The sequence below is a fragment of the Oncorhynchus masou genome, chromosome 21, assembly GCF_036934945.1.
Source record: "Oncorhynchus masou masou isolate Uvic2021 chromosome 21, UVic_Omas_1.1, whole genome shotgun sequence".
NCBI lineage: Eukaryota > Metazoa > Chordata > Actinopteri > Salmoniformes > Salmonidae > Oncorhynchus > Oncorhynchus masou.
The window spans coordinates 39434433-39456847 of NC_088232.1; the positions used below are offsets into that span (position 1 = coordinate 39434433).

General features: G+C 43.9%; 1 protein-coding gene across 3 annotated transcripts in view; it reads left to right on the forward strand.

Annotated features, from left to right (window-relative positions):
• Window positions 1-22415, forward strand: part of LOC135508336 (connector enhancer of kinase suppressor of ras 3-like) — an 80374-nt gene that overhangs the window by 13324 nt on the left and 44635 nt on the right. For all 3 annotated transcript variants that reach the window (XM_064928440.1, XM_064928441.1, XM_064928443.1), the window contains 4 exons: window positions 5431-5594; window positions 11251-11453; window positions 12467-12554; window positions 21378-21419. In XM_064928440.1, coding sequence (XP_064784512.1) covers window positions 5431-5594; window positions 11251-11453; window positions 12467-12554; window positions 21378-21419 — 497 coding nt within the window. The remainder of the gene's footprint in view (window positions 1-5430; window positions 5595-11250; window positions 11454-12466; window positions 12555-21377; window positions 21420-22415) is intronic.

Consider the following 22415-nt stretch of genomic DNA (forward strand, 5'->3'; position numbering starts at 1 on the left):
AAGTTCAAATTTATATCGCACTTTAAAAAAATAAGTTTTTATCGTTCTGAATGATGATAAATGTTCTGTTTATTGTCATTGAACTATCGTGGGGTTGTGACTCGTGTTGTGTAATATACGTGTCTTATTGATAACTCTGGTTCCTACGATAGGCAGTTGGCTGCCTAGTGATTGCAACGTAACTCTCCGATGTGAATAGTTGGCAATGAATTTTGTTTCCAAGTGCTACTGAATAAGGTTAACTGAAATGCACTAATTGTGCATGATGCACATCATTACTCTACTCTAGTCTATCGATCCATTCCAAATCTTTCTACTATACATGACACGGGCGGCATATGTTTATCTTCCCTAGGGTGGCAGCAGAACTGCTAGGACTGGGCCTGACCGACACAATTTGCCTCTAAGTTACTTCCGTTTCCGGTGGACCTTGGCCTGCTCAGTGACCCGCTGCTGTTGGGAAGTGAAAATGATCCAACCACTTGGAGCAGCTCGATGCACATCAGTCTTGTTACTTTGTCTTTGAGAAGGCGCCATCTTGAGGCAGTCTGTTTTGGAGAAGGAATCGCCTCTCGGCAGTCACACTGGCAACGGGGATGGTCAACAGTCTTTGGAAATTTTGCTTAGCCGGGGAACACATAAGGGCTGAAGTCCCTTATGAGGAACTCGCGTATTTTGCGTGAGTAAAAATAGAAACACACTAATACTTGAGGATTTATTAGCCTATGAAGGCGACTGGTATTTACATCAATGAATAAAACGCATCATTTTGATATGGATTTCCTTTCTTCCGGGCAATATGCCCGGCAACATTTTATATTTATCGGCTTTAAAACATTTTTACTGGCTAGAAGCCGGCATCTACCAGTACCCACTCTTTCCCCAGCAGGATCCTCTGTTGGTCCCATTAGAGGGGATGCCCCCCACACACACATGCTGTTTGAAGTGGCAGACTAGTTCACACTGTCCATGACATGATCCAGAATTCCAAATTCAAGGCAGTGCTCTTAGAGGGATTTTGGAGGCATTTGAAAAATTAGGGAACAACACAAACAAATCAACCAATTTCTATATTGGTGTAACAAAAGTTCTCCTTTGTGAAGTTTTTTTTTTTGTCTACCCAAAGCTTTGTAATCGGCTCTTACGTGGGCTGTTCAGGAGAGGTTAATCTGTTTAAATCTAGAATCCTTAGTTGCTACATACATTTTTGTACTTATGAATAAATTATATACCCATTGATTTTTGAAGAATATAACTTATAAATTCCCCATGAGCTTAGTTCAACTGTCATACCCCATCAGAACCCAAAATGTATATGCTTGTTTTACGCCAATGTTTGTCAACAATGTAATGTAAACAAACAGCCTTTGAACATGGTTAAAGCTATCCTTTTGATGTCATGGATCGTCAGACCAACAGATGAAAGGATTATATTTGAGTGTTATCATTTTCTCCAGGCCCATCCCTCAGCTTTTTACCAAAACGGAGGTGGGAAGACCGCTTTGTTATTGATTCAACTAAGGATTCTAGCTTTAAGGATGGGAAGGAAAACGGGCACTGTCTGAGCCAGAGCAGGCCTGGTAACCTAAACCTCAAGCTTGCCTTCCCCTCTTCCCTTCTTTACTCATCCGTGGAGATACTCCGCAGAAGAATGGAATCATTCCACAGGAAATGCCTTTTAACACGGCGAGGGTAATGCAGGAAGGAGAAACCTTAGCCCGTGCTTTCCATCCTTTTTGTTTCTCTTTAATCCCATTACCAGTGGCTGGCCCAGTCAGAGGCGTAGTCTGTGTTTGTGTTGGGCTGGATTCAGTCCGCCCGCCAACACGGCAGCACAGTGCTCGCTGGGACCCACTCATACTCTCCTCCACTGGGTCTATGAAGTGAGTTCCCTCTGTGCTTTCTGAACCCGCTTAATCTACGGGGTTAAGCCAGAATTGTCAAGTCTGCCCTTGGAATTCTCAATATAGGAATGGGAAAGATGTTTAGACAGTAAATGTACTTGACTGGTTGTGTTATACTTGAGCAGTTTGATAGATTCATTTGCAGACTTTCCCTAAACATTTTTGTGTTTTATATGTTGTTAAAAATGCATAAAGCACAGCTAATGGTATATTAAAGAGATTATTCCGCACATTTGTAGTATTTAGTATTTTTTTTGTGTAAGACTTGACTGTTCCGAGTTGTTTGGTTTGAATGTAGGTCTAATGTCAATATAATTGTTTCTATGAATGTACAGAATGTGTGTGTGGTTGCAAAGTGGACAGTCCATCACAGCAGCATGCACACACTACTCTTGCTGCAATCCAGTAGATGTGATTGGCATAGCAGCCTCTGTGGTCAGTCTTGGGAGCCCGTGTATGTCTCTCTGCTCTGCAGGCCAGACAGATTAATAGTCTGCTCTGGTATCTGTAACCGGATCTCCTGCAGCACTGAACCATTCAATACGCTGACACACACACACACTTTGCCTTAGCAACAGCACTCCAGACACACACATTGATTGTCACACAGGCATAAATATGAGGTGCCATTCATAAAGATGGCCCCTGACCACAGAACACCCTGTCTGCACACACACATGCTCTACATACACTATATGTAGTATATTCCTATACGGAGTGTGGTTATTATGGCTGCAGTTTAGACTGGAAAGAATGCTAGAATCCAAAGTACTCTGTGTGTTGTGCAGCTGACAGGCCATTCAGGGGACCAGGGCTCAGGGCCTTAGCTCTGCAGCTGCCCCTCTCTGTGCCCTCTTTGATAAGCAAGATGGTGTTTCCTCCCTTCCTCTCTGGCCCATGCCTCCTCTCCCACACACAGGCATGTTCTTCACTCTGTTGTCACAACACTGCTTACCGGCCCAAATGAGAGGGGGTTGTGATTGTTGCAGTCATGTTTTATTTACAACAAGAAGCATTTTTGTTTGGCTCTAAGGGAGACTTTTATTTGCTGGAGCTGTTTTGCCCTTTCCGAAATAATTTTAATTACACGTCACATATTTTATTATCTAAAGCACTCCACATTACCCACACAGACTTCTGCGAGGAGTGCTTGTGACGATTATCATAATGTCATCCGTCACTTAATCTAAATGCATGTCTATATGAAGAACCAGACATAGATTATGGAACAGTTTATCAGCAGCACATTTAGTTATTGTAATTTATAATGTGGGTTAGCACAGTTGTGCTTTGTTTCTGATCTGAACATGGTTGTATTGTAATGCTTGGCTTTTGATGTTAATTGGTCATAGGCATGATGGCCTAGTGGTTATAGCGTTGGACTAGTAACTGAAAGGTTGCAAGATTGAATCCGCGAGCTGACAAGGTAAAAATCCGTTGTTCTGCCTCTGAACAAGGCAGTTAACCCACAAGGCAGTTATCCCACTGTTCTTTCCTCGACCGTCATTGAAAATAAAACTTTGATCTTATCTGACATGCCTAGTTAAATAAAGGTTATATAAAAAAAAGGTATCCCTATTTTTAAATCCTGTAATTTCATGGTTAGAGCTGAGGACAGGGTAAGGTCAGCATGCTGCCGAGTTAACCCAGGCCTCAACAATGCCTGATTTCTTTTAAATGCTCTTTTGATTCAGTTCAGGTTTGATCTATTGTTCTATGTCCAGTTTCTTTTCTTGTTTAAATATTAAGTTTCGCTGGCATTATTCCACACTTTCAAATAAAAAGCCTCACTGGGCAAGAAAAGTCTATTGCCGCCTCACTATAAAATCCAACCGCTGGGTCAATCTCACAGGCCTGTAAAATATGAACCACGTTTCCTTGGTCCAATTGATCCAGCTGAGGCTTTACTAAGTGTCACTGTAATGTAGTATGGATTTCTTATCCTTGAGTGGGCAGAATGGCTGGAAATTGTGATCGTTCCAACTCACCCAACAGTGTAGTGATTTGAATAGCAGACGAGACATTCTCCAACTGTAATCAGACCCGAGAGCCATCTATTGTTTAACTGGCCAAACAGACTTCAGTCAGGTTTAACCTCTTCTGTTTATGGTGTGTTTATCTTGAGGACAGATCTGATGCACCTGTTTCTCTCTCTGCTGTTGGTTTGTGGACAGACAGCCGCCTGTATGTTGTCCGGTGTCAAGTCTGCAATTAGAACTGGGCTTGTCAATACAAGGCTGTCTTTACAGGGATTAATGAGGTGTGTCTCAAACGAGGAATCTGTACTGAATGCTATAGGGAGCCAGGAGGCCTGCATCAAAGCAGGATTAATTGATTTACTATTTTCTCATATGTTATCGTTTGAGTCTTTCCACACGAAAAGGTCTTCCTTATAGGCAACGTTCCCTCATCATCAAATCTCAGTTTTGCTCAGCGCAAACTTGAACGTTGAAAATTCTGTGCAACTTTCTTTGTTTACTGTGAACATTGAGGCTGTACCCACTTTGTTACAAGTTTTAGCACTGGTCACGTGGCAATTTGATCATAATGTAGGCCTACCAGAGTGGCCTACCATAAAAAACAATGTCGAAGATGCTTCAAACATTTTAACATGGAAATAGCTGTTCTATCATTCAGCCTACAGTAGCAGCAAGTGTGTGCAGTTGAATGTAGGCCTACATTCCATTTAAACTTTTGAAGCATGCAGGCAGGGCTTGAAATTAACCGGTTTATCCACTTGTCCCTAAGACAAGGTGACTGGAAATGGTTGTTTGACGCAAGAAACCACTCTACAAAATATGCATTATTTATTTCCATACCAATATTAGAGAATCAGGCAAATTTTGCTACCCTCTGCCCATTGGCTACTTAGCTTATTCAACCCTGTCTCAAAATACAACACTACAAATGGAGCAAAGCTCTTTACCTGACTCTTTTCAAAGATGTCTAGAAATGCACACATTTTGTGCTCTTGTAGGAAGCAATCACTCCCCTATTGCTGACTACAAATGATCGATCTCCACTAATAAGTCCCTAAATAGCAAATGATATGAACACGTACAAATGTGCACACGTTGCTCCTTGTAGCTCTCGCTTTGATCTCAAAACAAGAGCATCAACCGCTCATGCTGTAAAAACAGTCCAGTTCAAAGTGAAAGGCACAGATTCATATGTGGCAATGGTCTATTTGCATATAGGCCTACTGCAGCTCAGATTGGTTATGGCGCACCTGTCTGTGTAGAGGTTGGCTCTGTCAATACAATAGAATCCTACTCCGGCGCGTTCTGCCTAGAACAGAATTTCTTGCTTAGTTCGTTTTGTTTCAGTATGTTGCATGGAAAATAACTAATATTGTGTTGAATCAATCACAATTCCCACAGTAAAATAAACATTGATAGTGTTCATGAACGGGGAAAACTCTAATGGTAAGTGAAGTTCAATCTCTTGCTTCTGTGCACGGGCTGTTTAGAGGGATTATTGCTGTTGGTGATCTTTGTCTAATCAATGGATTCTCCCCCCCCCCCAGGGCTGGATGACAGCCTGCAGCAGTATGTAGCTAACTTTGAGCAGGAGAAAATCAGTGGGGAGCAGCTGCTGAAGATCTCCCATCAGGACCTGGAGGAGCTGGGTGTGGCCCGCATTGGACACCAGGAGCTGGTGCTGGAGGCTGTCGACCTGCTCTGTGCTCTGGTATGGGGTGCTCACACCACATCTTTCTCTCTCTGCTGCCCCCGGCATGTCAATAGGTTGTTTCTAGTTTAAGATAAAAACAGATGGTGGGACCATGAACTTGCTGGTTGTTCAATGAGTCTCATGGAGCTTAGGTCATCAGCCCTGCTGCCACCCTGCTCTCGCAGTGCTAGCGTGTGTTTGAAATATGCCCAGAATATAGTTGGCAGCCAACAGATCCAGTGTTGCAGAACCTCTCATTTCCCACAGAGCTCAATGGGATGTGGAACACTGCTCCAGGATATTAGAGTAGGAAACGCTATCAGTTTCACTCCAGAGATGGAGTCAAATCAGGCTGTATGGGTCCCAGGTCTGGTGTGGTGGTTGAATGTGAGCTGATGATTAGTAGTGCATTTACGTTTTAGCAGACGCTCTTGTCCAGAGAGACTTACAATTAGTAAACATTCCCACAGATAGGGAGGCAGGACATGAAGTGGCGAAATGGGTTAGTGTGCTCGCTTTCGGTCTCTCAGTTTCTCTCCCTCTCTTTCTCTCTTACACACACATGCAGAGAGAAATGTCAGGTCAGCTGTACATTCCCAGTGGCTCATGGGATTGGAGTTACAGCCTACTAGCTGGGCTGGGATCTGACTGGGAGATGGGCCGTCCATCAGAAGAGCTGCCAGGTGAAGAGTTATGGTCAACACTGTTGTATGACAGCTCATAGAGAGGAGAGGGAGAGACCAAAAGACTGGGATAGAGCCTCTCTTAAAACACAACCTGGTTTTGTTTGTCTGATCTTTTCAAACAGATGGGATTGATTTGGGTTTTTATCGCTTCCTGTGTCATATAAGCCCAGATTGCGGTCTTGAGTTTTTATCAGTGTCAGCGTTCTTTTGTCAAATCCTTATGCTCCTTTTAAATTAGCTCACATTAATGATTTGTCCTCTATCAAGTTCCTAAAAAGAGCATATCCATTTAGATTTTATCCTCACTGATCTTATTTATTCTATAAAGAAGGAAGTGCAGTAGACCAACAGGTTACTGTGCCCAAACCGATCTAATTGAGCAGGCACTGGCCCACCATCTAAATGCCTGAGGGGCCTAGTGTGGTTTAGAAAGGTCTTGTGGGAGTGTGCGCTGGTCTGTGGTTAGACACCAGTCGTGTTCGTGCCCTTTAACATCTGATCCTGGTTAGTTTGCTCCTAATGTTTAAGTTTGAGATTCAAATGAGGAGATTAACCTCGGCATGGTAGCTGCCAGTCTGAGTGTCCTGAGCCCCATGTCTGTGTCCAGCTGTGAGACCCTTATCCTGGGATGGACCTCTGAAGTCTGGGGTTCATTGATTCCTCATCTCTCGGGAATATTCCAAGTGAAGTATTGTTGGATAGTGTCTGAGCATCCCTTTCTGGAGAGGAGACAGTGATGGCAGCTTGAATAGATAAGACCCTGGGCAGTAACGTTTCTGTGGTTATTGGGAATGGATGGACACGTGGAAACGCTTATTACAGGGGTGAGAGGGTATGTCTAATGGTTTGATTAATCTGTGTCCTACCTTATTTACCATACAGTACATCCTGCATCCCTTCCTCTGCTCAGGGAAATTGGGCCCAGATTTCTGCTCATCCCCTGCAATTTACTGAAGCCTCAAATTGTTTTCTCTTGAAGGGCTTCATAAATTTAACCCGTGCTTCCTTGTTTCTCCAGTGTGTGTTTGTTAGCTTTAATAGGTCTTCCCCCAATGCAGGGCCTCTGTTATTTCTCAAAATAAATTGAAAGTCTGTTGGAAGAGGATAATTATGTTATGGACGACCGAGAGGATGTTTAGTCGGACTTGGTTTGGAATGCCTGGAACTGCCCTCACACCTGTGATTGAAGAACCCTGGGTAAACGTGATGATCTGCTGTGGCTCTCCCTATTAATAGGGATGGGAATTTTAAATAATTTCACTATTACACTAATATGCATTTTTTTCAGATATCTGGATAGTCGAAATGCATTTTTGAAATTTAAAAAAAATTGTTCAACAGAAACTTACTCGCGTGACTGAGGCTTGTTTCAACAGAGATGGGTGGGGAAGGGGTGCAATGGGGATACCTCGTCAGTTGTACAACTGAATGCATTCAACCGAAATGTCTTCCGCATTTAACCCAATCCCTCTGAATCAGAGAGGTGCTGGGCTCTGCCTTAATCGAAATCCACGTCATCGGTGACCGGGAAACATTGGGTTAACTGCCTTGCTCGGGGCAGAACGAGAGATTTTTACCTTGTCAGCTTGGGGATTCGATCCAGCAACCTTTCGGATACTGGCCCAATGCTCCTAACCTCCCGGCTACCTGTCGCCCTATCTCGCTCTCTTTCGGGCCGGGGTGTCTGACACAGAGAGGGAGAAAGTAGCCAAACTGACTCACGCAAGTTAGAAACTCATCTGGTAGTGTCTGTCTTGACGGCATCAAATTGATGTAAAGAAGCTAGCTAACTAAAATAGCCAGCTAAGTTGTTTAGCTAGCTAGCTATTTTGCTGCGCTCTACGTGTACTTGTCTACAATAACTCCATTCATATTAAACAGCCGACATTTTAGTTGATCATTGTAGCCTACACCTCATTTAACCAACTTAATTCCATTTAGCGGAAATCTCCCACTTCACTTGCCATACATGGAGCCTCTGACGGTAGTGCTGCTTTGATTGACCAACAATGACAAGCTACACACGTGGAAAGTGTTTAGGCTACCGGTATGTCTTTTTTATAGGGCACACTCATAACTGTCATAACTTTGAATAACCGTGCCCATCCCTACTTTATTAACATAGAGGCCTCTCTCTCATTGGCCCCGGGAGAGGTCATGGCTTATGATGGGAACACACAGCCGACAAATACCAGACCCCCTCACTCTGACAGTGTTGCCAGCCAATTCCCCCCTCATTAGTGTCTCTCTGCTGTGGGGTCAAACGGTTCAAGTCCAACTCTTCTCTTTGTGGTCACACCGTCCTTTCAGGGTAGACAGGATACCCCCTGTATCGGTCCTGTAGCCATTGAATAGATGATCAGGAGATGAGATGCTCTGAACCTTCTCTTTTTCTGTTGAATACTCTTGGAGAGCATGTTCTTACGTCAGTGCTGTGTATTTGTTTTCATCTCATAAATGAGTAGAACCTTGTATGACACGTGTCTTAGCTTGACTCTCATAGAGTTCCTCCCCCTCAGCAGGACGTTAGACAGACTGACATACTCAGATTAAAGCTCACACCAGCCAAAAGCCATCAGAGCAAACTAGTCTCTGTAGACCGACGAAGGACATGTTGATTAATGAAACTGGGACTCAAGTTAAAACCATGATGACTTCTGCAGAGACCCATCTTGAAACCCAACACCTCTGATTGTCTTTGGAAACCCAGCATCCAGCTCACAGGAGAAAAGCCCAACTATTGTCTCCCAGAGCCATGGAATAGATATTCAAGGCGCAGCAGCCAAGTAGTGTGTGGAAACTGCTATGATTGGTGTTTACTGTCCACTGTGGACTTGTTCCCTAGAGGTGCGTACCTATCTCCTCAGGAGCAGAAATGTGATGTGGGCCCCCACCTGGCAACAGCCTCCTGTCTGTGGTTGAGAGTTGTGGGAACGCCCTTCTTGGGCCATGTTCCTCTGGTCGTGTCAGGTGATGCGTATCGTTGGGCCCATGTGGTGAGGGGCAGGAAGAACCTGTTGGGATAGCCCTCCTCGGGTCTCCTGAGAACACTTGTTCATGTCGGGATACAGGACCAATCTGGAGGCCCAAGCAGATCCTGCTCACAACAGTCACTTTGAAATGGAGTGAATTTGATTTAAAACGGCCATTATTTACCTGGTCCCTGTTCCTATAAGTTGCTACAGCTATGGAACAAAGAGGTGTTCAGCATCTGCCTACCAGTCAGAGCTGGTGTTTTCTGTGTGTTATTGGCTCACTAATGACATAGCCAGCAGTGCTGTTTGATGTTGATTGGCTCTCCATGGCTTAGTTTCAAAGCCACTCTGTTTTGGTTCAGTTGCTGTGTCTTATAATGGACAAGTGTGGGGTTTTAGAGCATCTGAGATAGTTATATGCACCTTCTCTCCATCTCTTCTCCTAGTATAAATCTGCTTAAGGTTCATGAGGTTCCCATAATGACCTCAAAGTCTCTGTCTCTGAAAGAGCCATTTGGATGTTTGATTTGCCAACTGAGATGTAGGAAATGTAACATGCTCTATCAGTTTGCACATATGGCTTCTGCCTCCGCTCCATGCAGCTCCGTGGGGACGACTTTATGGTGAGGTAATATAGAATCGGTTTCTAGGTAAATGCTCCTGATATGAAACGGCAGCTGAGGGGAGTTAGCCGCTGATCACTTGCAGGTTTCCTCAGTGTGGAACAGGGCCGAGTGAGCGCAGGCTATTTTCTGCTCTTTAGCGTGTTTAGCCGTTAGCGTGCCAGTCGGGCTGAGGCCAGAGAGGCTGGCAGGGATGCAACACCATGTGAGCTGATATTTGCCAGAACAGGAGTTTAGGCTACCCCCCCCCCGCCCCCCCGCCTCTCGTCTCCTTTAACTAGCACTCCACTCCAAACACATTCTTTCCGGAATATTTAAGTGGAGCGTGCGTGAGTTGCCAGGATTAGTTGCTAAATTAAGCCATCCTAAATTAAGCCACTAAGCAGAGCCGGCAGCTGACTGACGTCACAATGAATGTGGCCATCGTGGTGTTTGATGAGAGCATTAGTCTGAACCTGACCATAGGTCAGTGTTAAATCCAATGCTCCCTGAGATCAGACACACTGCTCGCAGTGAAATGTACTGCACAATCCGATGTTAGTCATATGGTGAGTTCATCACCTAACTGTAGCTATGCGCTATGATGAAGGCTTTGTGATGCGCTGCGGATGCTTACGTAAAGAAATGCTACTTGGCCTGCTCATACTGTACTAACAATGTACATCCTAAAGCTTTATTTCATACAAAATATCCCTGTAGTAGGAGCAGAGCTCGGGACCAGCAGGTACAGGACACAACTTTGGCCTCAAATAAGGGATTTCTTTGGCCATTAGGAGGAATTATATATTATAGGTATTTTCTGGGTCGTAAACTCAAAAGATAATATTTTTCTACACAGTTGGAAGTAAAAACTAGGTTGGGTGTGTCTGTCAATCATTTTCCTAATCACTTCCCCTGGAGCAGCTCAGCGAGGTCAGGGTTGTAAGGGCAGTAGGAATAAACAGTCGACGGAGCAGTAGCCTAAGTACACACAGATCTGTGGCCAGGCTTACACGTCTGCCCTCAACTTACTGGCTCAGGAATGAAAACTTTGCTTGCTTGATGGGAATCAGGTGATGGCACGTGCACGCCTCTCTCCCGAGGGTTGAGCCAGACATGCCTGAAGAATGCAGGGGAATTTCTCCCCAGAGGTGCCGGTAGAGACATCTTAAATCATGCATCCTTAGCCCATTACAATTAATAACCCACATTTACTCTGCAGGAAACATGTTTGTCTGTGAAATGAAATCCAGAGCCATAAAAATCTGTAAAAGCCGTTCCGATCAGGAATGCTTTGTCCCAAGCAATTATTTGATGTTCACTGTAATCACATAAAAAACACATTGTTTTATGACAAACTATAACTTTGATATATCAAGCTCAACTCTTCTGCTCTTTCTTCCCCTCTCAGAACTATGGAGTGGAGACAGACAATCTGAAGGGTCTGGTGGTGAGGATGAGAGCAGCCACCAACAGCCTGCACATGTCCACGTCAGACCGCAGGAAGAGCCCGACATGCGACGGCAACACCTCCAGGAAGCCCCCCAACGACTTCCTCACCTCCGTGGTGGAGCTCATCGGAGCTGCCAAGAGTCTCCTGGCCTGGCTGGACAGGTAAGGCCTCGCACAGCATTCTGGGAAGGCTGTCCCCACGAGCAAAAAACATTCAGTGTACTCTATTTGTATGTACAGAGTAGTGTTACCATGGTAACTTTGCATAGCTGTCCAAGCTACATAAAATCTTCTATATACATTCAAGCTCCTGGACTGCCGTTGGGGTTAGCTGTAATGTTAGTTTTTCCAACGCATAGGAAGTCATTAAGCTCACTGAATCACCTCATGACTAGAATATACTGCTACGCTACACATTACAGGCATTGGTTTCTCCTCAGCCTCTACAGACTATAGCAGAAACACAGCTCTTCTATCTCAGGAGAGCCTTCTAGAAAGGGTTTGAGCACATATAAATGAAATTGGATACAGTCTGGTGGGTTTCCTCTACCTCTGTCTAGAGAATATCCAGATGAGCTGTAAGAACCTCCAGAATATCCACATACTCTACTGCTCAAGTACAGTGCTTGCTTTATTGTCCGAGCATTTGTTTTAAAGATCTCTCTCCCCTTCTGTCAGTTAACTAAACCAGGAAGTAGTATTAATGTCACCATGTTGACCTTCACAGCTGAAAGGATTTGTTTATTTTCTGAGGTTTGTTTCAAGATCAGATGTGTGTTGTGATGACTTCTCCCAATGTATTTGGGGGTGGCATGGTGTTGAGGGTCAAGCTGTAGGAGATGTGTTTTGGAGTTTAGGGGTGGGCATTTTAGAGAAGGAATGGAGGAGGTGGCCCAACATGGAGACACTGTGTTCCTTCCAATCATTGTCTGTGGCCACAGAGCCTTCTATCCTAGGCACATGCAAAGTAGAGCAAGGTTCACCAGTACTGTTGTTTTCCTTATTAACAGCCTCCTAGAGGTGGCTCTGTCGCACTGTTGTCCCACTGATGTTTACTCCCTTATCCAGCTCTCCTGACTGCTACTGAATATCAGTACAGTCAGGGACAACACCCGGACCTTAGAATGTCATGATAAAATGGCATCTCCAGGATTTTCTCTCCTCTCTTGTTGCAGGACGCCCCTGACTGGGATCAGTGACTTCACCAGCATCAAGAATAAGATCATTCAGCTGTGTCTGGACCTCACCACCACAGTTCAACAGGTCGGCATGTTGCTCTCTCGCTGGCTCTACCTCCCCTCTCTCTTGCTCCAGCTCCCTCTCAACAGTGCACATGCAGCATGCCCCTGGAAAAATCACACCATAGCTCTTTCCACTCAGGGCAGCCTGGCCTGAGGGCAGACACATGTGGGATTTAAGTCGAGGGGCAGGGGGTTATGAACATCGCAAGCCTGCTTCTGCTGTTTTGTTTTTGGTCCCCCCCCTCTGGTTAGCTAATGAGGAGACCCCAACCATGGTGGTGTTTTAACGGCAATTGCAGCCACTGAGTTTACACTTTAATGAAAACCTCTGGCGCTCTTTTTAAAGCATCTGCCAACATTATGCGTGCTGCATTATTCCCCCTGCCATGTGGTTTCTGTTTGCCTGCTGCAAGATGTTCACAGCAGGAGAGCATACTTTCTGTGTTTATGTCCTTTGGAGGGTTAATGCACAGTGGGTTGAGGTGGTACATTGGTCTCCTTCACTGACACATATTAGATGTTTACCTCTCCTTCTCTGACACACATTAGATGTTTATCTCTCCTTCTCTGACACACATTAGATGTTTACCCCTCCTTCATTGACACATATTAGATGTTTACCCCTCCTTCACTGACACATATTAGATGTTTACCTCTCCTTCTCTGACACATATTAGATGTTTACCCCTCCTTCACTGACGCATATTAGATGTTTACCCCTCCTTCACTGACGCATATTAGATGTTTACCCCTCCTTCACTGACACACATTAGATGTTTTCCTCTCCTTCACTGACGCATATTAGATGTTTTCCTCTCCTTCACTGACGCATATTAGATGTTTTCCTCTCCTTCACTGACACATTAGATGTTTAACCCTCCTTCACTGACACACATTAGATGTTTAACCCTCCTTCACTGACGCATATTAATGTTTAACCCTCCTTCACTGACACATATTAGATGTTTACCCCTCCTTCACTGATGCATATTAGATGTTTACCCCTCCTTCACTGACGCATATTAGATGTTTACCCCTCCTTCACTGACGCATATTAGATGTTTACCCCTCCTTCACTGACGCATATTAGATGTTTACCCCTCCTTCACTGACGCATATTAGATGTTTACCCCTCCTTCACTGACGCATATTAGATGTTTACCCCTCCTTCACTGACGCATATTAGATGTTTAACCCTCCTTCACTGACGCATATTAGATGTTTACCCCTCCTTCACTGACGCATATTAGATGTTTACCCCTCCTTCACTGATGCATATTAGATGTTTACCCCTCCTTCACTGACGCATATTACATGTTTACCCCTCCTTCACTGACGCATATTAGATGTTTACCCCTCCTTCACTGACGCATATTAGATGTTTACCCCTCCTTCACTGACACACTAGATGTTTTCCTCTCCTTCACTGACGCATATTAGATGTTTAACCCTCCTTCACTGATGCATATTAGATGTTTACCCCTCCTTCACTGATGCATATTAGATGTTTAACCCTCCTTCACTGATGCATATTAGATGTTTACCCCTCCTTCACTGACGCATATTAGATGTTTACCCCTTCCTTCTCTGACGCATATTAGATGTTTAACCCTCCTTCACTGATGCATATTAGATGTTTAACCCTCCACTGATGCATATTAGATTTTTACCCCTCCTTCTCTGATGCATATTAATGTTTACCCCTCCTTCACTGATGCATATTAGATGTTTACCCCTCCTTCTCTGATGCATATTAGATGTTTACCCCTCCTTCACTGACGCATATTAGATGTTTACCCCTTCCTTCTCTGACGCATATTAGATGTTTACCCCTCCTTCACTGATGCATATTAGTTGTTTACCCCTCCTTAAAAATCCGCAAACATTCCATGTTAAATGACCATGGGTTGTCGGGCACTATTTTTATCAGATTTATAGAATGAATATTTCCAGTTTGTTGTCCGAACTGGTTATGTAAGAGTCAGCTCTGAAAGAAAACAAACGAAGCCAGTTAAAACCCCAAGCACTAAGTGCCGATCTGCTTTTTGTCCATTTTCCCCCCAGCCTATCCCAACAATTGCCAACCGCCTTTACATTTTACAGCCATAGTGAAAGTGGCTACTGAGATTGCAGGTACTGTTTTTGAAGGGTTATTTTATAGAGCACATAATGTTCCCAGGGTACTGATTGCCTTGCTGACGTCTGGGATTTCAGAGCTCGGGTGATTTACTGTGGTGAGTCTCACCCTGGGTGTGGAGGAGAAGGAGTGGGGAATTGAGGGGAGGCATTTCCCACAAAGGTGTTTGAAGTGAAGGGTTTTTGTGTGGCGTGAGCCTTGTACTCCAGGGCTGCCTGTTGCAGCTTTACTGTGGCGTACTGTAGCAGACACCTTGGCCTTGATGGCACTCAGCTGTGAGAGACCCAGGTGGATATGTCTTCAGTCCATCCAGGGGCCACCTTATCCTGTCATAGACACATGCAGGAAGATACCTCCAATGCTCTCACAGACCTGTGTATCTGACATAGGCTTTAGACACTCCCGGACTCTCCCATCCCAACAGATTTCGGGTCTGTGTTTGTCTGATGAAAGACCAGGCAGGTGCTGAGGGGGAGTGTAACTGTGATTTTTATGGTGTGGGCATGCTTCATGAGGTTACACAGCCTGTTAATGAACCTCCGCCAAGAACAGGGCTTTAAAGATGGTCGCTTTATGTCCTTCTGCCTGAATGAACTCAATGTATACACACACAATCGAGCATAGCAATGAAACGGCAAACATGCTGCCATTGCAGCCACCTCATCTGACCCGTGAGGTCAGAGCTTGCTCTGTCATCCTGCATAAAGGATCAAAAAATGTGTGGGTAACACTCAGTAAAGAGGTGGAGAGACATTGTAAAAGGAAGGGAAGTCTTGAGGGCAGGTCTGAGTCCTCACATTGTGTTTTGATTTCTTGTTCTGTAAGATCCTGTTCATTTGTCCAGTCTGGTCAGCTGTGTAACTGGCTCCTTGTTGAACTGGTGTCCAGCAGCCGTCTCTTTTTGCCACTTCATCGCTCGGCTGGACAAATTGTCTCTGGTTACAGATGAAAGGCTGCAGGGCCGCCTGGGGAGTCATCTGATCCTCGTCTGCTGTGGGAGGACCACCATGGCATGAGGAGGCTGAGGATCGGCTGCTTTACCCAGGGAATCTTTCCTCAGTCTTTCACTCTGATCTTGGTTTCCATCTGGCTTTTGTATGAATACTGCTTCTGTTCTGTTTTTGAAAGTTTGATACTTCAAGGGATTGTCAAACACAGATCTGAAAGATTATGCCAACAAGCATTATATTCACATTGTGTTCATTGGCTACTTTTGATATAAAACAGTCTGCATGTATGAAAGCAGTTTATTATGATACTGCTTTTGACCTCAAACCTACTAAATCTGTCTTTTTAGCATATCTGTTTTTGGCATGAAAAATGCATTTCAGCTTGATGTATTCATCCAAATATAGACCTATTTATGGCAAATATATGCCAGCTTCTGATGGAGGTCATGCCAAATTCCTTTCAAAACCACCACACGTCCTTGGCCGTGTTGGACAGTAATTGAGGGGAAACATAGTTTTGGGACCAAAACTGAAACCTTATTTTATGCTTATTAGTTTGTTCTGGTGGTTTCACTAGTTACATTTTTATTTATTTATGTGCATCGGTATCCCGAAAGAAAACATTCAAATCAGTGCAGATCATAAGATGATTCCATAGAGAGAGACTGCTGGAAAAAAACTCTTGGCCCTAAAGGACAAACCAGTGCTGTAGTCCGCCTCTTTGGTTTTCACAAATAAGCTGGCAAACCTTGTCCATTCACCCTATCCCAGTCTCCTGTCCCCATGTGCTTCACGGTGGCCACCATTGTTCCTGTACACAAGAAAGCAAACAGAAGTGAACTGACTATCACCCTGTAGCACTCACTTCTGTCATCATGAAGTGCTTTGAGAGACTAGTCGAGGATCATATCACCTCTACCTTACCTGTCACCCACTTCAATTTGCTTACCACCCCAATAGATCCACAGACGATGCAATTGCCATCACACTGCCCTATCCAATTTGGAAAATTGGAATATCTATGTAAGAATGCTGTTAATTGACTATAGCTCAGTATTCAACACCATAGTACCCTAAAGCTCATCTTTTAAGCTCGAGGCCCTGGGTCTGAACCTGGCCCTGTGCATCTGGATCCCGGACTTCCATACGGGCCGCCGCCTGGTGGTGAAGGTAGGAAACACCACCACCACTTTGCTGATCCTGAACGCTGGGGCCCCAGAAGGGTGTGTGCTCAGCCCCCTCCTGTTCACCCATGACTCTGTGGCCAAGCATGCCTCTAACTCAATCATCAAGTTTGCACACAACATAAGTGGTAGGCTTGATTACCAACAATGACGACACAGCCTACAGGGAGGAGGAGAGGGCTCTGGGAGTGTGTGGCCAGGAAAACAACCTCTCACTCAACGTCAACAAAATAAAGTAAATGATTGTGGACTTCAGGAAACAGCAGAGGGAGCACCTACCTATCCACATCGACAGGACCGCAGTGGAGAAGGTGGAAAGCTTCAAGTTCCTCGGCGTACACATCTATCAAGTGTTATTGGTCACATACACGTGTTTAGCAGATGTTATTGCAGGTGTAGCAATGCTCAGACATTGCAGTAATATCTAACAATTTCACAACATATACCCAATACACACAAATCTATGCAAAGTAATGGAATTAAGAACATATATAAATATACGGATGAGCAGTGTCAGAGCGGCATAGACTGAGATACAGTAGAGTAGTATAGAATACATATGAGATGAGTAATGCAAGGCACTATAACATTTATTAAAGTGGCCAGTGATGTCAAGTCTATGTATATAGGTAGCAGCCTCTATGTACAGTGTGGCGAAAGAGGCCAACAGCGCCTCTTCAACCTCGGGAGGCTGAAGAAATTTGGCTTGGCATCTAAAACCCTCACAAACTTAGATGCACAACTGAGTGCATCCTATCAGGCTGTATCACTGCTTGGTACGGCAACTGCACCGCCCGCAACCGCAAGGCTCTTCAGTGGGTGGTGTGTTCTGCCCAATGCATCACAGGGGATAACTAGGTTGCCCTCTAGGACACCTATAGCACCCGTTGTCACAAGAATGCCAAAAATATCAAGGACAACCACCCGAGCCACTACCTGTTCACTCTGCTGTCTTCCAGAAGCAAAATCAGTACAGGTGCATCAATGCTGGGACCGAGAGGCCATCAGACTGTTGAATAGCAATCACTAGCACAGAGCTGCTGCCTATATACAGACTTGAAATCACTGGCCACTTTAATAAATGTTTAAGTATCTTGCATTATTCATCTCAGATGTATTCTATACTACTCAACTATCTTAGTCTATTCCGCTCTGACATTGCTCATCCGTATATTTATATGTTCTTAATTCCATTCCTTTACTTTGCTTAGATTTGTGTGTATCGGGTATACGTTATGAAATTGTTAGATATTACTGCAATGTCTGAGCTAGAAACACAAGCATTTTGCAACACCCGCAATAACATCTGCTAAACACGTATGTGACCAATAACACTTGATAGATGTCCGCGCACACAAACTTTACTATGAGAATACAAATCCTGGCTCCTCAAGTTCTTGTTTACACAATTGTCCCAGCGTTGTTAGGATTTGCCCGGGTTAGGCCGTCATTGTAAATAAGAATTTGTTCTTAACTGATTTTCCTAGTTAAATAAACATACTTTTACTGCAGGAGAGAGTCGCCTACCTAGCAATCAGAATCACATTTACATATACTCAGAATTGTACTTGGTCATATGGTGCTGCTAGTAATAGACAACATTTAGAGAAAGAATACAGACAGCATACATTATATACAACTTGGTAGTGAGCATAGAGCTATAAGAGAATGAGCAGATATACAGTGGATTTAGTGTCAGTATGACTATTTAAATGCAGAGAGATGAACAGAGTGCAAGTGAAGTTATTTAGTGTACAGTTCAGAGATGGCTTGATGTGGTATGCAGCATAGAGTGCATAGTCCTCTGGTCTCTGTGGGCCAGATGGTTGGTTGGTGAGGTCCACTGCCCAGGGAAAGAAACTTTTCGGATGGTGGGAGATTCTGGTCAGTGACCTGAACCGCCTGCCAGAGGTCCATTTTTAGAGTAGGTGGTGGGAGGGGTCAGCAATGTAGTACATCCGCTTGTGTGTCTTCTTGGTGACTGTTCTGATGTTGTCCTCCCACTTGAGGTTGTGGGAGATGATGGATCCCAGGAATTAGAGTTTTTCAGCCGTGGTAACAGCTGAGCCATTCATCTCGAAGGGGATAAGGTGGGGGATGTTTTCGGAAGTTAAAACCTGATGGGGCTACGGGTTCCCAACTGGGAACCCCCCCTCCCCCTTCAGCCCACAACGGTGGCGCAGGGAAAGCAAAAATATTCTTAAAAATATTTAACCTCCACACATTAACAAGTCCAATAGCTTAAATGAAAGATAAACACCTTGTTCATCTACCCAGCATGTCAGAATTTTAAAATGTTTTACAGCGAAAACATAGCACATATTTATGTTAAACCACCACTAGGGAAACATACAATATGTAGCCACATGGCTATGCAAATTAGCACAATCACAAACGCAGGATTAAAAGAAAAATAATTCACTAACCTTTTGAAAATCTTCATCAGATGACAGTAATAGCACATGTTACACAGTACATTTGTGTTTTTTTCAATAATATGCAATTTATATCCATAAATCTCCATTTACATTGAGCCATGTTCAAAAAATGCAGCAGAAATGACCGGAGAAATTATAAATATCTCCAGCAGCTAACGCCAGATAACAGCAATAAACATCATAAACTTTGACTTATACATGTTATACATGTTAACTTATACATGTTCTACATATATTTAGAAAGATACACTTATTCTTAATGCAAACGCTGTGTTACATTTATTTTTAACGTTACAGAATTCGTTCACTATTCAATAATCTGAGACGGCGCTCAGCCATTTGCATTATTTCTCTACTATGTTGGATTCGACAAAAATACAATTTTATAACATAAATTTTCCCTTACCTTTGATGGTCTTCGACAAGAATGCCGTGGAAGGAGTTATACTTACCTAATATAACGTTTGGTTGCAGTTGGTGTGTCTTTGTATTAGCAAAAGCTAACATCTTCAGGTGAATTACCCCAAAAAGGACTTCTGATCACGAAAATTGCGCATCAAAACTTCAAATTTACATATTATATGTCGACTAAACTGGTCAAACTAAATGCAGAATCAAGCTTTAGGATGTTTTTAACATACAAAACAATTGGCGATTAAATCAAACGTAACGAACTCACTTCAACCAGCTTGGAAAAAAACGTCTGTTTTTCCAGAGCGCACTCCTGAAAACTCGTGACACCTCAGTATTTGGCCCACCAAGCAGTCAAAGCTCGTGCTATTTTCTCCGTTGCACGTCTCACTGTAAGACGGGAGCGCGCTGAAGAGATAGAAACTGTTCCCAGAGCCATAGCTGGTTGGCAAGGGTGGGGGCGATGACGTCAAAGTTGGAGGAATTTTCTAAGGAGGGAGAGAGTGTTTGGGAGAATGGCTGCCCTGTGAGTTCTGCTTTACATACAGACATAATTTGAACGGTTTTAGAAGCTTTAGAGTGTTTTCTATTCAATAATAATTATTATATGCATATATTAGCAATTTTTGACAGTTTTTTGTTGTTGTTTACTTTGGGCACACCATTCATCCAAAAGGGGACAGTATTTCCCATAGCCCCATCAGGTTTTGTCTGTGGCAGTATTTCCCATCTCCACGGTTTTGTCTGTGTAGAGTTCTAGGTTATTGTGACTGCACCAGGCCACCAGCCGGTCATCTCTCCACGGTACATGGACTCATCGCCGTCGGTGTTGAGACAGACCAGTTGTATCATATGCAAACTTCAATAGTTTGACAGGTACAGTTATCGGTGTTGAAGTGAGAACACGTGTCCTTGTGGCCCTCCGGTGCTGAGGGATAAAGTGTCCGAAAAGGTGTTTTCTCAGCTTCACGGGTTGCGTCCTTTTGGTCAGGAAGTCAATGATCCTCTGACCGATGGAGCCGGACACATTCAATTGGGAGAGTTTGTCATGTAGTGGTTCCTGGATGATGTTATTCAACGCTGAGATGAAGTCCACAAACAATATCCTTGCGTATGTCTTTGGGTTATCACGGTGTTTTGAGGATGTAGTGTAGGCCCATGTTGACAGTGTCGTCCACAGACCAAGAGGTTTTGAGATGGGACAGTACCAGGCGATCAAAGGTTATGATGACTGAGATGTTAGAGGATCAAAAGTTAGAGGATGAAATGCATGGGAACCCAGTGCTAAACAGTGTTTTTTCTTTGTTTGTTTACTGAAGTCAATTAAAAAACTAAAATGGTATAATATGGGATTGGATACGGGTTTTTGGTCACCTTGAAGTTAGATGATATGGTTTCTACAGTGTAACACTTTGCCGCCTCCAAGTTGTGTTTTCTAGATGCAAGGTTCCTTCATTTACACTACTCTATAGTTTACTGTAACACCACACCACGTTTTGCAATTATATTGTCCCCAAGTTCATATGGAGATGTAATTTGACTCAGAAAGCTATTTATTTGAGGTCATTCTCCATCTCCCACAGTCCTATATCTGGATCTTTGATTATATCATATTTACTGACTTACTATACTTAGTAAATAAAAACTCTATTTTTGGGGAAAGAACCTCTTCCTGTTTGTTGATGGAGTATTGAGAAGGCTGCCGATCTGTCTCCTCCTCCACAGGACTATACTGTTTACGAGATGGAAGAAAAGATCCTGGAAGTTGTAAGTATATCTCCTCTCTTTTTTTGTAAACTTTAGAATGAGTTCCCACCTCCTATGGGAGCACTCAGGTAAAGTCTGTTTGAACGTTTGGCTGGATGTTGATCTCTAATGTCTTATATGGAGATTAGGTGGCATGCTTTCAGCGCAGTCTCCCTCTGAGTTAATAGTGCAGGCAGGGCCATGGGCTTGGGCCCTCTGGTAAAAGAGGTGGCTAAAATACACCCCGGACATCAATCAGTGTTTCCTGTCACTGACAGTCCAGACTCTGCAGCTCAACACTGAACTTCCTCCCTCTCAGACACTGTCGGTGAACTCTGCTGCAGGAACACACACAATAGCTAGATCTCAATCTCTACACTGTTTAGAAGTCTTCTCCATGTTGAACTTGTTGTTCAAATAAGTGCACCAGAAAAACTATTGTAGTTAGACTGGTGCCTATCTATGGTGAATATTCTGAAGTGTGTGAGTAGCATTTCATTGATTCTGGTTTGTTTACAAATTCCTGTCAAGGGATCTAGTTATAAACTTGTGTGGTCAACACAAAATTCAATTAGAGCCAAAATAAGGTTGGTTCAGTGCATCAGTTGGTTTAACTCGTGTCCCGTCCGCATCTGTATGTAAGCACAAATGTGTTGTGCGTGTTTTAGGCATGATGCTTGTTACTCGCCTGAAGAAAAAGCTATTTTTTTTCTCAGAGCATCACTAAAATGCCCCCACTAATGATGACAAGGTGGTGAGATTGTCCATAATGACCTAGAATGGAGAAGAGGGGGGTAGGTGGATCCCCCGCATGTTCTCAGTGCTGTATCTGAAGCTGAAGAACCAGCTAATGTTAACGTTAATGACCCTCACCTCTCTTCCCTGGGGGAGTGTGATAATTGCCCCAGAGTGACTGACTGTTCTTGTCACCTGACTGCCTGGCCGAACTGCCAGCCCACCCCTCTAACACAGCCACAGACACAACACCTCTTAGGTGACAGGCGGTAGCTACAGAAT